The sequence below is a fragment of the Ovis canadensis genome, chromosome 24 (genome assembly GCF_042477335.2).
Source record: "Ovis canadensis isolate MfBH-ARS-UI-01 breed Bighorn chromosome 24, ARS-UI_OviCan_v2, whole genome shotgun sequence".
Taxonomy (NCBI): Eukaryota; Metazoa; Chordata; class Mammalia; order Artiodactyla; family Bovidae; genus Ovis; species Ovis canadensis.
Genome location: NC_091268.1, coordinates 40,583,702 through 40,601,235, shown reverse-complemented (window position 1 = coordinate 40,601,235; position 17,534 = coordinate 40,583,702). Strand labels below are relative to the sequence as shown.

Below are 17,534 nucleotides of genomic sequence, written 5' to 3'. Positions count from 1 at the left end.
GATGGCTGGATGGCATCACCGACTCGATGGACGTGAGTTTGAGTGAACTCCGGGAGTTAGTGATGGACAGGGAGGCCTGGCGTGCTGCGATTCATGGGATTGCGAAGAGTCGGACACAACTGAGTGACTGAACTGAACTGAACTGAACTGAGCCATGGGTGGCTCAGGTGGTAAAGATTCTGCCTGCAATGCAGGAGATGCAGGTTTGATCCTTGGGCTGGGAAGATTCCCTTGGAGGAGGAAATGACAACCCACTCCAGCACTCTTGCCTGGAGAATCCGATGGTCAGAGGAGCCTGGCAGGCTACAGGCCATGGAACCACACAGAGCTGGACATGACTGAGCAACTAACACTTTCACTCTTTCACTTTTGCCATTGGGGGAAACTGGTTAGAGTGCACAGGGCTCTCTCTGAATTATTTCTTACAATTGCATATGAATTTATGATAATCTCAAAATAAAACATTTAATTAAAAAACAAAGGATGAAAAATAATAGATAAAAAGACACAAGAGAAGTACAGGGTGTTTTGAGGACTGTGGTGAAATTAAATAGGCATTAAGTGGTAGAACAGGCCTTCACTGATGGCTCAGTGGTCAACAATCGCCTGCCAATGCAGGAGGCTCGGATTTGATCCCTGGGTCGGGAAGATTCCCTGGAGAAGGAAATGGCAACCCACTCCAGTATTCTTGCCTGAGAAATTCCATGGACAGAGGAACTGGGCAGACTACAGTCCATGGGGTCACAAAAGAGCCGGACATGACTTAGTGACTAAATGACAACATGTGATATTAACAGGATTCTATGCTGCACCTCGGTCAGGTCATCACAGTTGAGAGTTAGACATCTTCAGTTAAGATCCCTGGTTATAAAGACTAGAAAATCACTTCTTAAGGAACTTATGCAAAAGAAGGGAATTTATAGAAAGTAATTGTATAAGAACTTTTGTTGCCAATGACAGAAACCCAATTCAAACTGGCTTGAGGGGGGAAAAAATCCAAAAAAGGCATTTGGGCTCCTACAATATAATTGCAAGTCCAGGAATAATGGCTTCGAAGATCTAGCTCCTTTTTGTGGCTCTGCTTCCTTCTGAGTCAGCTTCATCCTCAGCCTGAGGGGTGGGGCCTTATGGACTCCAGCAGCTCCTGACTGAAATCTCACCAGCATGGTACCCCAGGAAAAAAGGTGAACCCTGTTTTCCAATAGCATAAGCAAAAGTCCTGGGGTTGAGCCTCAATAGGCTGACTTGAGTGTTCCAGGCTTGTCCCTGAATTACTGTGGCCAGAGGGAAATGAACTCATTGGCCGGGCCTGGGTCATGCAGGGACCCCTGAAGGTTGGGGGTGAGGCCAGCCCCACACAAATTACATCGCCAAGGAGGAGGGGAGTCATGGTCCCTTTACAGAATGGGTGCTGGTCAGGCCAAACCGGCAGACTCATGGAATCCCAGAAAGAGCCTGCTTCTTCATTCTCCATCCTCAAGCTTGGGTGTCCATCACTCTAGTTCAAACAGACATCCCAGATTAGACTGGAATCTTCAGATTCATTGCTCAGAAGAGAGTATCTGGCTGGACCAATGTTGGTCAGATGTTCAGCTCTGCTTCAGTCATCTAAGAAGGGGGTGCGGTCACTTACTGGGTCCTTTGATGGACAGGATAGGTCTTAAAGGGGCCAGATGGATACTCCAAAGCTGCCTTTTATAGATCCACAGAGTTTCTGGAGGATCTAAATTAGTTCCTGATGAAAGAATAGGGCAATCTACTAAAGCAGGGCTCCCTGACTTCCCGGATCTAATGCTTGATGATCTGAGGTAGAGCTGATGTAAAATAAAGTGTACAATAAATGTAATGTTCTTGAATCATCCCCAAACCATTCCTCCCACCCCCAGTTGGTGGAAAAATTGTCTTCCATGAAACTGGTCCCTGGTGCCAAGAAGACTGGGGACTGCTGTTAACTAAACAGTTTGGCAATAAGGAGAATATGATGATGGGGGTGGGGGGTGGTCCCTGAGAAAAAGGCTGAATCCTCAGGTTCCACCTTGTTTTCCTTCTGGGCACTCCGAGGCTGACAAGAAAAAGAGCAGTGAGTGTGGAAGGTGGACTGCACTGACCTAGGGAAGGCAGGGGTGGTCATGTTGAGACACCATGGTGGCAGGCAAAAGGGGAGGCTGGAGGCCCTGAGACAGTGCAGGCTTGGAAGCAACCAAACTGAGCCCTTGACATGGAGGAAATCAGTTATTAGGGAAGAGACTGGGAACTAGGGACTGGAAGCCACACCAGGTGTGCCTGGAGCAAGGAGGGTACCCCATCCTTGTTCTGTATATTACTGCGTGGTCTTGATCAGAGGAATCGGGCAGGAAGCCATGTCTGGAATGGGCAGGGGGTGCAGAGAAGCCCAGCCCCCTCGCCAGCTGACTCTCCTAGCTCCACACCCCGCTCCCTTTCTTTCCAGATGTGGATAGGACAGGTTCTCCGGCTTTGGTTGGCTCGACATCCGCATCCGATGAACGCAGCCAAGAATCCCCAGCTGTGCACAGAGGGAAGTGTGAGTCAAGAGCCTTCATCTAACAGAGAAAGAACTTGGAAAGCAAGACAGCTAGGATGGGTAGTCAGGATGTTGATAATAGGGATGACAGCGAGGGGGGCAACCCTTTCTTGAGGGCCTCCTATTTCCAGACCCTGTTCTAAGACACTTCCAGTGCATCCTCTCCGTGAATCCTTGCAGCAGCCCTGTGGCGTGGCACTCTATAGGGTACCACTGTGTGGAATGCTTCCTACTGCCCCTTGTCCCAATACCTTAGCACACGCTCTTCCGTCTTCCTGGAATGCTGTTTCCCCAGCAAACTCTCACTCATCCACCGAGACCCAGTGCAAGCGTGGTTGTGTTCTGGTCACTTTCCCTGATGCCAGCCTGTGGGTGGAATGACTCTTGCCTCCCACCAATGAACCCTGTCATGTCTGAATCACAATGTCCAGACAGCCAGACCAGGAGCGGGGACCAAGGCCTACCTCTCTCAGGGCTGGATGTCTGGCAGGTGTGGTCCCCTGTCCCCTGCCCACCCTGACTGCAGTGTCTCTCTCCTCGTCTCTCGGCAGCCTGGCGTGGGGCTCGTTCACCTGCTGCATGGCAGCCTCTGTCACCACGCTCAACTCCTACACCAAGACGGTCATTGAGTTCCGGCACAAGCGCAAGGTCTTTGAGCAGGGCTACCGGGAGGAGCCGACCTTCATAGACCCTGAGGCCATCAAGTACTTCCGGGAGAGGTCAGTGCACATGGGGTCACCTCTGGCCACCGCTGGGAATTGGAAGCCCAAGACCCAGCCTCAGTGGCCACAGGGCTCCAGTTGAAAAACTCGAGTGGTTGGACAGAAGTGTTCCAAGGGGTCATGGGGTGGAAGGGGCAGGCCGGGTGAGGCAGAGTTTGGACTCCACTGAGTTGAAATTTCTGAGGTATTTTAATATTTTATGGGGCGTGAGGTTGCCTTGGTCTGATGTGATCAGAGCTTGAGAAACTAAGAAGGGAATCAAGTTTGAGTGTTTGCCCTGGCTCCATGATTTTTGGAACCAAGGTAGGGTCACAGAGATACTGAACTAAGATTTCCTTCTTGGGCTCTGTCATAGCACTGAGTGAAAATAGCACTCAGCATGAGATTGGTGATGACTGCCAGAGGAGAAGGGCTCCTCAAAGTCAGGGACCACATCTGATCACCTGCGTCCTTATAGACCAGCTGGGAAGAGAGGAGGTGACAGTGGATGGTGGGTGGATGTATGGCTGGCTGGATGACTGGGTGGATGGATGATGGAAGGATATACAGATGTATGTGTGTATGTATGGATGGGTAGATGGTTGGATGGAAATATAGGTGTATGAATGGATGGATGCTGGATGGTTGGATGGATGATGGATGAATGGATGCTGGATGGATGGATGATGGATGGATGCTTGATGGATGAGAGGAAGAACAGGCAAGTCGTTATCATATTTCCTGGGACAGCTCCTTAATAAACTACCTGTACCCAAGTCTTTATCACAGTCTGCTTCGGGGGTGCTGATTGGACATGCACTAAAGATTTTCAGTGGCAGGGAACGGGATTTCTCAGGACCGATGACAGAGTCTGAGGAGGAAAAGAGGGAGGGAGACTGTGAAGCTGGGCAGCGCCGAGGAGTCAGACTCCCCGTGGGGCACATGGAAGGGTTTCAAGCCAAGAAGTCTCAGGGTGGGGGCCACACAGGGACGGTGCTCTGACTGCTACAGACCCCTTCACCTCTCCTTTGCCACCTGAGCCTCCTTTCTGTCTCTGAACACGGCAAGTTCATCCCCACCTCGGGGCCTTTGCACCTGCCGTGTCCCTGCCTGGACTCCTCACTGGCTGGCTCACCAAGGTCTCAGCTCAGATGTTACCTGCTCAGCGTGGCCTTCCTTAGTCACTTAGTCTAAACTGCACACACACAACCATACACCCTGTCCTAGTCCCTCTTTATCCCATTGCTGTTTTTTCATAGCACCTACATAACCTGACATTATTCTGTTTGTTTATCAGGAAGATCCCCTGGAGAAGGGAATGGCTACCCACTCCAGTATTCTTGCCTGGAGAATTCCATGGACAGAGGAGCCTGGCGGGGCTACAGTTCATGGGGTTGCAAAGAGTCGGACACAACTGAGTGACTCACACATACACATCGGTGTAATAGTTTGTAGACCATGAGGTCTGGAGGGTTCTGCTATCTTCTTTCCCACTATATTCTGAGCACCAAGTACTGGACCAGGTACCTAATAGGTGCTCATTTAACATCTGGGGGTTAGTTTGATGTGTGTGTGTGTAATTGACCAGCTTCTCTTTGGAGACCTCAGCCTGCCTGCCTGGTACTCTTTCAGCCTAAGCCCCACCATCATCGGGCAGATACAGCATCTTGTTCCTATATCAAAGTCCCAGGTCACGTGTCCAGGTCCAGGCCAATCGGTTGTCCCCAGGGAGCCCAGGACAGGTTGGCACACAGGCCCACCTTACCATGGCTGTGTACAGAGTGCGTCTGCTAGGAAGGTGGGGGTGACTGGCAGAGCACGGGACTCATAGTAGAGACTCAGGAATGTTTACAGCAGCCACATAAGCAGCCTGGTGTTGAAAGTGGCCCCGTTATCATTGCCTCTGCTGTCACCTCGGCGGTGGGAGAGCCCGGGGCATCCGTAGAGGCCCTCGTTTTGCTGAGGCAGAAGACAGGACCTCTATGCACCTCATGAACAAGAAGCTGCCGTTTGCTGGTCCGTCATAGCTCAGGCCCCAACGACGTGGGAGAAGATAAATGCTTCCCAGCATATGTGCGGAATATCACTTTACACGTTCATAACTTGAACATTATGCAGAGGTTCATCAAATTTTATTTTCCTTCCTCTCCAAGGAGAACATTTCAGCTTAGCTGGGCTGTTCACTTCTTTTTTTTGGTGGCTTCCCTACAAAGCGCTCAGAGCACACAGACAGATGTCTGCTCAGATCTGCAAGGGGCCCGGCTGCAGGGCTGAACTCCTGCAGGGGCCAGAGTGCTTGAGACCAAAACCAGGGACAAGCGAGAAGAGATCCTTGACCCCACCTGCCCATGTTTCTCAATCTCTGGGCCACAAGGGGTGGCTGTGGGAAGAACAGGGGTTTGGGAGTCCCCTAACCTGAATTTTCCTGATCTGTTGCCTGAGTGCTGTGTGACTTGGGGCAAGTCCCTCAGCCTTTCTGGGCTGGCTTCCTCTCAACCACAGTAAGAAAGAGCCCAGAGCTCTCAGCATCTCAGGAAGCTTCCAATTGGATGGCCCAGGAAAGGTAGCTAGCACAATGTGTGGCTTAGGAGAGCATTTCATCTGTGGTTCCTGTCCCTTCTGCTACTGATACAAAGTATAAAACTCAGCAATGACGAGCTTAGGACAGTGCAGTAGACGCTGGGCATCTAATAATCACGTTAATAACCACAGCAAACGGGTGGGTGAGGTGTCAGGTAGGCTGTGAATATAGAAGAGGGGTGTGGGGCCAGAGACGTCTGGGAGAGGGTGCAGGTTTTCTCAGATGATGCCCCCCACCCCTGCCATTCCTGCCATTGGGAGAGGAGCCGCTGACTGAGGACAAGATGGGATCCTGTAGGGGTTGTTGGGGCAGAAGGGCCTGGATTGCTGCCCCTCCACCACCATCACACCCCATCCTTGTCCTGTTGGATTTTTCTTTGCAGGAGCAGAGGTGTGATTGGGCAGATTCTAAACTGTTTTTCAGAGTTTCGCAATGTAGTGGTGTGTGGAAGAAAGGTATGGGCGTGTGTGCACGCGTGTGTTGGGCTTGTCAGAGAGGCTGAACCTGCACGCCCTGACTCTGAGCAGCCTATGCCAACTCTGAGAAAAATCTGGGATTAAACCCTCCCAGCCTCACCCTGCCTGTCGTCCCCAAGGAGGGCGGCTTAATGGGGCCTCCCAGGGGAGGGGAGGAAGCTGCAGGGTGAAAAGTTAAATATTTGCAGATCGGGGCTTTCCTGAATCCTTGATGTTCAGATCAGGTTTAACAGCATGGGAAGGAAATGAGACCCTGTTGGATTGGACTCCAGAGGGAATTCAACTGAGCAAACATCCCACCTTCCTTGGGGAAGCTGCAGTGGGTGGGTTCAGTTCAGTCAGTTCAGTTCAGTCGCTTAGTTGTGTTTGACTCTTTGTGACCCCATGCGCTGCAGCACGCCAGTCTTCCCTGTCCAGCACCAACTCCTGGAGCTCACTCACACTCATGTCCACTGAGTTGGTAATACCATCCAACCATCTCATCCTCTGTCGTCCCCTTCTCCTCCCACCTTCAATCTTTCCCAGCATCAGGGTTTTTTCAAATGAGTCAGTTTTTCTCATCGAGTGGCCAAAATATTGGAGCTTCAGTGTCAGCATCAGCCCTTCCGATGAACATTCAGGACTGATTTCCTTTAGGATGGACTGGTTGGATTTCCTTGCAGTCCAAGGGATTCAAGAGTGGATGGGTGGGAGCGAGCAGAAGCCTGGGGCTTCAGGGAAGGCAGCTTCTCCCCGCTGTCCCCACGCCGCCCCGCCCCAGGATCAGATCTCCCAGTCATTCCCTTGCCCCTTGCTCTGAGGCACAGCAGGCACTCGTCCCAGTCTCCGAATTTCCAAGTTCATTCGTTTACTGGCCTCCTCCCGCGCGTGCGCAAACCGCAGGAGCAGGGCGCTTTCTTGGCTCTCGCTCTGTCCCTGACACCTGGAACCACAGGGGCTCAACAAGTTATTAACTCTCCGTAATAATTATATTGTTAATTATAGTGATGCTGTTCCCCCTCCCCGCCCCCCCGCCTCCCCGTTCAAGGGCCTTGCCTGTACACTCTCACTCAACCCTGTGGAAGACACGAGGAAATAAACCCAGGCTGGAATAAACCCTGCAATTTATTAGCTGAGGGTCCCCAGGTGAATCACGTCACCTTGGAGACCTCCAGCCTCTAACATCACCTGCCCGGCCACCTGGCTCTGGTCTGCGGAGCTTAGCAAAACACCCTCCTGGGTGCGGCTATGGGGTCTCCTGGAGGTCACTCCAGGTGGGGAGCTTGGTACCACCCTGGGGGAGGCAGAGGATAGAAAAGCCTTCACAGGTGAGGTCTCAAACCAAATTTCTGTTTATTTTTATCACTTCTTATTATTATTTAGTCTACTTGTGAGATCTTAGTCTCCCGACCAGGGGCTGAACCCAAACCACCTGCATTGGAAGCACAAAGTCCCAACCACTGGGTCACCAGTGAAGACGTCTCAGACCAAGTGTTTAAAGGCGTGGCCAGCACTCCTGGCCAGGCGGATGTGGGGTGGGGGCGCATGCTTCCAGGCAGAGGCAACAGTATGAACAAAGGCCAGACAGGCAACAAACAAGGGTATTTAGGAAAATGTAAGCAGTTTGGTGTGATTTGAGAGTGGGGAGCTGGTGGGAGTCGGGCCTGGGTGACTCATCTCTCTCACCCTCCTACAGTGTTTGGGGTGGGGCTCTGGCCCAGGGGCAGATTAGATGTTACTGGGGTGAGAAGGTGGCATGGGGACCCTCCCCAAACCTCCTTCCTGGGTGCCAGGCCTCATGGGGCTTCCTACCTGGGGAAGCAGGTGGACATAAATCGTTGTTCACGGCAGAGGGCCACCCCCTCTTTACCCATCCCTGGGGCCAGTGCAGAAAGGGCCATTCCTTGCTGGCTCTGCTCCGGCTCCTGTACACAGGGAAACTTTTCGAAGGGCTGGTCTCCACCTCCTTACCTCCCACTCATTGCTCGACCGAGCTGCTCCCCACCCCCGTCTCTGCAGAAAGAGCTTCCAGCTGCCCGGAGAATGGGCATACCCCCTCCCTCCTGCCCACCCTCTCCAGGCTTCCACCAGCCACTCTTCCAGGCGCTGGGTGCCCTCTCCCACCCTCCTCCCTGTTCCTTTAGATGGTGATGCTCCCAAGTTCAGTTCTAGGCCCTCTTTTGACATTGGCCTTTGTGATCACGCACGCACCAGGACGTATGAGTGCTTGGGCCCCTGCAGACCCCCGGCCCCATATCCAGCTGCCTCTTTAGTGTTTCCACTCTGAATTCCCAAAGGCCTCAAAAATCAACATGGTGGGACTTCCCTGGTGGTCCAGTGGTTAAGACTCTGCACTCCCAATGCAGGGCACGTGGGTTCAATCCCTGGTCGGGGAACTAAGATCCCACATGCCTCATGGCATTGCTAAAAAATGATAAACATAGCCAGGACCCATTTAAGATGGTCTCCCCCAAACTGGGTCCTGTTTCACGTCCCTCTCTTTTGCTTCTCTATGTCCTGCCTGAGTAAGCAGACATCTGCACATCTTACCCTTCATATCCGGACACCCCATATCCAGTGCTTTCCCCTGTGGGTGGGCCACTTCTCTCCATCTCCACTCCCGCCATCCTCATCCAGGGCGGCAGCTCTCACCTACTGGAGGGCACTTTGCCCCTGGCATCTGTCTTCCCCCAGCAACCAAAGTCTCTTCTCTCTGCCGGTGCGATCAGGGTGCCCCCACCCTCATCTGTCTGCTGAAACACCCCAGTGCCTCCCCAGAGCCCCAGGACAAAGGCCCAGCTCCTGTGGTAACTTACAAGCCTCGCCATGGATCGGGCCCCACCCCTCCCTGCTTCAGCCTCCACTCCGCTGGAAGTTCCCCAGACAGGTCATTCCTCTGCTTCTGTTGTAGCCTCAGGACAGCTCTCCTCTTCACATGGGGTGCCCCCCTTCTTTGCCTTGTCGATTCTGGGCCTGCAGATCTTACTTCAAGCATCAACCTTAAAAAAAAATTTTTTTTTTTAATCTTTTGGCCATGCTAAAAGTGGTATTTTAGTTGCCTTACCAGGGGTTGAACCCGCATCCCCTGCATTGGAAGTGAAGTGAAGTGAAGTCGTTCAGTCATGTCCAACTCTTAGTGACCCTATGGACTGCAGCCTACCAGGCTCCTCCATCCATGGGATTTTCCAGGCAAGCGTACTGGAGTGGGGTGCCATTGCCTTCTGGACTGCCAGGGAAGTCCCTTAAGCATCCATTCTGCACTGGATGGAATCCCCCATCCATTCTCTTTCAGCACTGGCCATGTGTGCACAGGGCAAGGATGCAGGTCCACTTCCTTTTAAATTCCCGGCTTGGATGGAGAGGGTGACAGAGGGCAGAAGGGCAGGGGCCTTTGGGGCAGGTCACTAGCCAGTCTGTTGGCCAAGGCGACCTTCACCCTCTGGGAGCTGCCACTGGATTTGCTTGCCCGTCCTTTTCCCCCATTGCTGCCGCCATGCTGAGCGGACCCCGCTCAGATGCACCCACCTCTGGGACTGCTGACCTGGTCTCTCTCATTGTCCCCAAGGCTGGGCTGAGGAAGGCACTTTGGAGATAAGTCAGGTCTAGAGGTTTCCATGTTGTCGGGGGCCCTTGAAGCTCTTGAAGGCAGGGCTGGGGGTGTGGGGTGGGGGCCCCACTAATGCTAGTGATTGTTTTTCTGAGTAATAATTTGTAGCCCATGCAGTTCCGAAAATAATCTCAAGGTGCTAATATCTTGAGGTCTCTTTTTAAAACCCAATTTCAGAGAAATGGGAGGTAAAACTGTCAACTGCACACAAAGATCAGGGGAGGGTTGCTGGCACTGTGGATATTTATCTTCCCTGTATTTTCCGAATGTTCTGTATCATGAGCTTGCTTACAAAATGGCAAGAGAAAAAGAAAAAACCAGAGAGAGGCTCTTTAAAAAAAATCCATTTATTTCCCCCTGCGTAGGAATGGCACTTCTGCTGGGATGTTATAGAATATTAATCTCCTATGCGTGGTCATTTATTTGCCAAATTTTCTTTTAATTTCATCCTTCATCCCATCATCAGTCCTCGTTTAAAAATCATTGTGTTCTTTGTCCCCTGCGATTGTTTCTTAGCCATTTAGCCTCTGAGACGTGTCCAATCATAGCTCCCTCTTCCTTGTCTTTTCCCACTCTCGCTGCTTGAATATTACTTCTCAGTAATGCCTCACACCTTATTTGTCTTTACTGGGGTCTTTTGATGCCACTGTTTAGTCTCAAGAGGAGCGAGATGCCCAGAAATTGGAGAAGGCGCTGTGGAAATTTCTGGGCTCTCCCTAGATTCACCTGATAACCAACCCTTCGTGCAAGGAAAGCAAAGGGCACAGTGTGGGCTTTGAGCTGGGAACAGCCTTGCAGGACAGCTGCTTCCTGACCTCCGCGTCCTCTCCAAGTGTCAGCCCAGTGGAGAGAAATGCGAGGCATGGAGGCTCCGGGGGCGCTCCTGCCCGACCATCACTACTGCCAGTGCTTTTGGTGATTCCCATTTGCAGCTGGAACTCTGGGGAGGGCCTGGGAGACCTGCACCCAGATGACAACCTAGGACACGGAAGGCGATTGAGCTGATGCTTCTAGGAGGCTCACAAGTGCCCAGAGCCCATGGTCTAATGCCCAGTTCCTCAGATGAGATCTGGGGACCAACAGCGTCATCCCACCTGAGGATCTGTTAGAGTTCAGACTCTCAGGCCCCACCCCAGACCTATGGAACCAGAATCTGCAGTTTAAAAAGCTCCTTGTGCCTGTGGTTGCTGGCACATTTGGGGAACGCTGGGCTGGAGGACAGAGTGGATGCAACCCCGGTTATGGGTCAGAAGAGGCCCGTGGATAAAGACGGGGTCTGCACCTCTCTGCTGCTCAAAGTGTGGTCCCCAGACCAGGGCCCATTTGCAGACACATCCGTGATAAAAAGAGAGGAACTGAGACACGTGTTTGGAAACTTTCACAGTGAGTTGACATCACTGGTACACCCAAGCTTGCCTTGTGTGTGTGTGTGTTTTCATTTCATTCTCCAACAGTTCATTTTTATTGTATTTTATTAAAAAGTTGGTCCAAGGTAGGTTGAAAATTAAAGGGGGGGCGGTGTGAAACCTAGCCCTTTATCAGATGATTTGAGAAGCTCAGCACACAGGCTGCCGCCTTGTACCAGGAAGCGAGTGGAGATTTGGGAAACAAGCCAGCCTGGGGCAGTGAGAAAGAGGTGGCTTTGAGGATGACACAGAGAAGGCATGGTGGGTGGGGAGCGGGCTGGGCACTCTGTGCTGGGGCGGCTTGGGACTCTTGCCACAGCAGAGGTAAGACCTGGTGGACCCCTTGCCAGGGTCCCCAGCTGCTGTGGCCACGCTTGTGCCTGGAAAAAGATGTGGAGGTACCAGGAGTCTCCCTGCAGGAAAAGATATGGGTTCAAACTCTCAGACCCTTGAAGCCTCCCTGCTCCATCACTCACCTGCCTCCTTCTCTCCAAAGAGCAAATGCCCAGATTGCAGATCCTGTGGGTCATCAGAGCAGTGACCGTGTGAAAGGGTGGCCACACCCCTCACCACCCTTTTACACACTTACTGGCAGTCCTGGGAGGGGCCAGGCTGGGTGGTGCCCAGCCCCACTTTCCATGGGACCTCCCAGCGCAAGTGTACCCAGGGTGGGTCTGGTGGAGCTTCTGCCAGCCGGGAATCTGCAGGCCACAACGGAAACACGCTTGAGCTCCAGGGACTGACAGGCCTGAGTTCAAATCCCTGCCCTGCCATCAGCCCGCTACTCCTTCTGAGCACTGCTTCAGCCCCAGCGCCCCCCACTGACCCTTCAAAGTGCTTATTTAGATTCGTGGGTCACCTCTCACACTACCATCAAAAAAACCCCCACAAACCTATCTTCAGAAAGCATGTACTGTTCCCTGCAGGAAGCTGTACTTCAAATTAAAGAAGATAGTCACCTAGGGACACTTGAGCAGTTCCTTTTCTTTTAATGCTAAGCTCAGCCTTCCTGGATGAACCCAGCGGGCTGCTTGTAGCCGCAGGTTGCTCGTGCTCACGCTTAGTCGCTAAGTTGTGTCCAACTCTTCTTTCATTATTGTTCCCCCAACGATGAAAGCATGGACCCCCGAGGCTCCTCTGCCCATGGGATTCTCCAGGCAAGAATACTGGAGTGGGTAGCCACGCCCTCCTCCAGGGGATCTTCCCGACCCAGGGGATCTTCTCCGGCATGGTGCTTCTCCCCAGTTCCTTGCCTCCCTACTTCCCCCTCCTTCCCTCCTCTCTAACATTCCTTGGGATACTTTTTGCCGTCGCTGTGCTGGACCCCAACACTACAAGTGGAGAAGGAGATAAACACCATCCTTTTTCTGAGTTTAAAGTGTTTGCGGGGGCACCAATGATGAAACCGATTGAAAGTCAGTAGGGCTACTCTGTTCTGACCCTCCCTCTATGCCGGATCCTCGGCTCCCATCGTCATAGCAACCAGTGGGGCCGTGGTGTCTGTCCTCCTGGTCATTCCCACCACCACTGGTCTGCCCATGGCCATGTAGAAAATTCCAGAACACAGAGATTCAGAGCTTCCGGTGAGCTGCCCGTTCATAGCAGAGCAGGACTCAGCCACGACCCCGCCTCCCTGCAGGGCCCAGGTCTCAGTTGTACCCAAAGCTTCTCTTGCCCTCAGGGGTTTCCTGCCAGGGAGCACGGGGTGGGGGGCTAAGAGTCAGAGCTCTTGCCGTAACTGACATTGCTGGTACACCCAAGCTTGCTTTTTGTGTGTGCTCTCATTTCAATCTCCAGCAATTCATTGTTATTTTATTTTATTAAAAATTTAGTCCTAGGTAGATTGAAAATTAAGGGGGGAAAACCCAGCCCTTTATTAGATGGTTTGGTTGAGACCTCTCCGAGTTGTCCCCAGCCCAGCAAGTGATTTCTAACTGGCAAGTTTTCTCATATGTTGACTACTGAACTCTGGGCCTCTTAGCAACAAGGTTTGGGTGTCCAGGAAGTGGGGTACCATGCCAGGCACAGTGGTTCTCTCCTGAAACATAAGCTCCAAGGTAACTGAAAGCAAAGTGAAGAACAGAGGGATGATGTCAAGACGCAGGGCCACAGAGAAGGGCTTGGAGGTGCCTGCAGTGTGTGCTTTAGGACGTGCAGTAGTGGTTGGAATTGTTTCTACTTCAGGGGACTAGGTTATATTTGTCTAAAGGCACGGCTCAGCGTAAAGAATCTGCCTGCAATGCAGGCGACCTAGGAGATGTGGGTTCAATCCCTGGGTCAGAAAAGCCCCCTGGAGAAGGAAATGGCAAGCCAGTCCAGTGTTCTTGCCTGAAAAATCCCATGGACAGAGGAGCCTGGCGGGCGACAGTCCGAGGGGTTGCAAAGAGTTGAACATGCACGTGTGCGTGTGCACGCATGCACACACGCGTGCACACACAGACAAAGGAACAGCACATGACTGGGCCTCGTGGAGCTCTGGGATGTATTTGGGTTACACATGGGTGAGCGCCATGTGGGCATATGGACCTGCCCGTTCTCCGACTCTGTCTTCAGTAGGATGGGGGCAAGGGTCTAGATCTGGAGCCATGTTGGAGAGTCTGCAGTTGCCTCCTCTCTGACCCTGGCCACCCTCTGCCCTGTGCTTGTCGCCCATCCCCGGCTTTGCCAGTCCCTCTGGAACTGCAGTGAACTTCGGATGCCAGAGGAGAAATTCTCACAGCTGTTGGTAGGAAAGAGAATTGTGGCAGACTTCGGAAGACCAGGGCTTTGTTTCTGTGTAGAAATATCTATGGGAGTTGTTTTAATTTAGTTAAGGAAAGTGACACAGCTAATCAAAGTCTTTTGCCCACAGATCAGAACATAGAGGTAAATTCAAAAAGAAGGCTTTCCAGGAGTGGGGAAAGATTAAAAAAATAAAGGGCTTCAGATTTAATCCCTTTATTCCCATTATCTGGGGTCAATCACCGGTAACCTTTTGGTATGCGTTCTGCCAAGTAATGCTTTGTGCATATCTGTGTGATTTGATTAATGAATGGATTTTTTTACTGCGCTGGGTCTCCATTGCTGCCCGAGGGCTTTCACTAGTTGCGGCAAGCAGGGGCTCCTCTCCAGTCATGGTGCACAGCTTCTCGTGGTGGTGGATTCTCTCGGTGCAGAGCGTGGGCTCTAGAGCGTGGGTTCAGCAGTCCCGGTGCACCGGTTTTGTTGCCCCGCGGCATGTGGAGTCTTTCTGGACCAGGAATCCATCCTGTGTCCGCTGCATTGGCAGGCGGATTCTTAGCCCCTGGACCACCAGGGAAGGCTTAGTGTGTAACTTTTCAAACACACTGCACACTTGCTTTTGTCACTTACCATTTGCACATGATTGAACATCTTTTTGTGAGAGCGCATAGGCTTGCATCCCTATTCTGCCTCCAGTTTATCAGCTGGATGGCACCCGATCGGTCACGTCACCTTTCGATACCTCAGTTTCATCAGTCAGATGGAGGAATGATGCCCATCTCACAGGGCCACAGGAAGGATCCCACAGGGCGATGGTGCCAAGTTGCTTTGCCACGTGTTCTCCGGGGTGGGGGGGTGCTACACTTTTCCAGGTCCTGGGTCTCTGCCAGCTCAGCCTGATCTTTCTTACGCCAGCTTTTGGCTTCTTTTCTTTCCAGGATGGAGAAGGGGGACGGGCACGAGGAGGAGGACTTTCGCTTGGATTGCCGCCACGAGAGATACCCCGCCCGTAAGTGGCCTCAGCTGCAGGAGCTGGTGCTGCGGATTCGTAGGCTGTCTGAGAAGAGAGGACCCTGGAGACGGGCCAGGCCGACCTCTCCCTGCGCCCCTGCATTTCCCCCTAGACACACGCTGTAGAGGGTGAAACTGAGGCTGTGGGCAAGCAGAGCAAGCCTTCTGCGTGCAGCAGCCACAGCCCTTGCAATGGGGTTGCAATGCTAAGGCAGCAAGAGGAACACCTTAAAGACAGAAAGGGGAGCCACAGTTCCGTGCAGGCCGGGTTCACCATGGGCTTGAAGGGACAGGAGCTCTGGGGTGGAACTAGCCAAATCAGGGGAGTCCCAGGTCCCAAGATCTGTTTGAGCCGAGAATGCTCCCGGAAGCTCAGAAGGCTTCACTATATAGGACAGACTCTAGGGCTCCTGTGCAGAAAACAAATGTCAGAAAGCAAAAGAGAGGGCAAAAGAGGAAGGCTTTGCTCTGGACAGAAAAGAAAGGAGCTGATACAAGATTAAAGGGGCAGAGTCTCATCTGAGCCTGCTGCTTGCCCACCTTGTGCTCCCTGCCCACCCAACTCTGTACTAAGGACTTTTTTTTTTGCCTGATCTCCTGTTCTTGCTGACCACCAACCCCGACAGCCAGGATTATTAGCCACACTTTGCAGAAAGGAGGGCTCAGAGAGGTGGAGCCACTTGCCAAAGGTCACACAGCTTAGCTAGTCAGTGGCAGGACTGTTAGAGCAGATGCTCATATGTCTCAGACCTGTTAGGAGACTACAGTGCCTCCCAGCTGCTTGTATCTGTATCTCTGTGCCTGGGAGCTTGCTCCACCTCTACCCACAGAAGGCAGGAAGTGCACAAGGAGGCTGGCACATAGACACCCCGGTTCCCTCGCCCCTTGAGTAGGATCGCCTGGAGGTGTGTGATTTGCAGGATTACCTAAGTGTTACCAGTCTAGGGGCTTCCCGGTGGCTCAGTGGTAAAGAATCCACCTACCAGTGCACGAGACGAAGGAGACACAAGTTTTGTCCCTGGCTCGGAAAGATCCCCTGAAGGGGGAATTGACAACCTGCTCCAGTATTCTTGCCTAGGAAATTTCATGGACAGAGGATCCTGGCTGGCTGCAGTCCATGGGTCACAGAGGGTCAGACACGACTGAGTGGCTAACACACAGCATCATGCCTAGCAGCCGCCTGGGCTGGCCACCTTCCCTCCCTGGGCCATGCTCCCCCTCTGCCAAGGCTGGCGGCACCTCTGAGGTGTCTCCCTTTTGCTTTGATTCCTATCTCAGGATCTGCTTCTGGGGAGCCTGAACAAGATGGCAGAAATTTAAACTCAGGTCTGTCTGACCGCACCCTCTGTGATCCTAGTAACTGAGTGAGGAATGGCTCTGATGGGAGAAAGAAGACGGAGGCGGGGGAAGGAACCTGGGAGGAGACCTGGTTGGGGAGGAGGAGAGGGTCTGGTCTCCATGCTGAAGGAAGAGGCTCCTGGGGGGAGCGCCAGTCCAGGAAGGTGGTCAGAATGCTAACTGCTTGCCTGAGGAACTAGAGTGTGCGGTGGGCGCATATACTGTGGTTTCATGTCAGGTGTCAGGATGGAGGGCTTCCTGGAGGAAGAGGTCAGGAACCAGGGCACGGAGGTGGCTGGGAAGTGTTATCTCCTCTGATAACAGAGGAGAGCAGGAAGCACATGCTAGAGATGGGCTAAGAGCCCTGGCATATTCAGAGCCCCACCCCAGAGCACCACCAACTCCCTGCTTGGATCTAGCATTGCCCCCTCTCAGGGGGGCCCTGCAGAGCAGGCAGGAATCCCTGGGTGGAAAGAGGTCTTGGGGCTTGTCTTGGGGGCAACTGGGGAGACAGGAGGAGGAAAGGCCAGATCTCTGAGGCCTAAGGATGGAAGAAAGAGCTGCAGGAGTGTCTGGCCCTGAATGCAAGCCCTGGGATGGAGAGTGGGGACAGCCAGGCTCAGGGGAGCCGCAGAAGCCCTGCACCCCCAGCCCAGCCCCGGCACCCACTTCACCTCCCAAGCATCAGATGCATTCCCCTGGTCAACAGTTCGTGGAGAATTCCTTCTTTTGTGCCCCCAACAAATACTGAGCTGTGCAGGCCCTCCATCTTGGCGCTAGAGATGCAACCAGAAGCCAGATCAGACAAAGCCCCTGCCTGTGAGGCAGGGTGTCTAGAGGAGAGAATCAAGTGAGATGTGAACTCAGAAACACATAAGACCATCTCAAGAGCTAAGGAACGTGATGATAAAGCTTGTTCCAGGAGACCCGTTTACAGCCACCTCTTTGAGGAGCGGCTGGAACAGGGACTTAAGGAGTGAGAAGGAGTCAGCCAAAGAGCCTTCTGGGCAGAGGGGCGGTAGGTGCCAAGTCCCCAGGGCAGGGACAGCCAGCCCTGGAGGCCTCGTGGCTGGGGTGAGGAGAGCAATGGGGAGGTGGGGATGGATGGTGGGCGGGGGGATGGGGCTGGGGGACCCAGGAGGTGGGACCATGCGAAAGAGTTGGCTCTGCAG

At 52.9% G+C, this 17,534-nt stretch overlaps 1 protein-coding gene across 1 annotated transcript in view; it reads left to right on the top strand.

Annotated features, from left to right (window-relative positions):
- Positions 1 to 17,534, top strand: part of GSG1L (GSG1 like) — a 254,079-nt gene that overhangs the window by 223,584 nt on the left and 12,961 nt on the right. The window contains exons 5-6 of the mRNA XM_069569535.1: positions 3,094 to 3,261; positions 14,952 to 15,022. Coding sequence (XP_069425636.1) covers positions 3,094 to 3,261; positions 14,952 to 15,022 — 239 coding nt within the window. The remainder of the gene's footprint in view (positions 1 to 3,093; positions 3,262 to 14,951; positions 15,023 to 17,534) is intronic.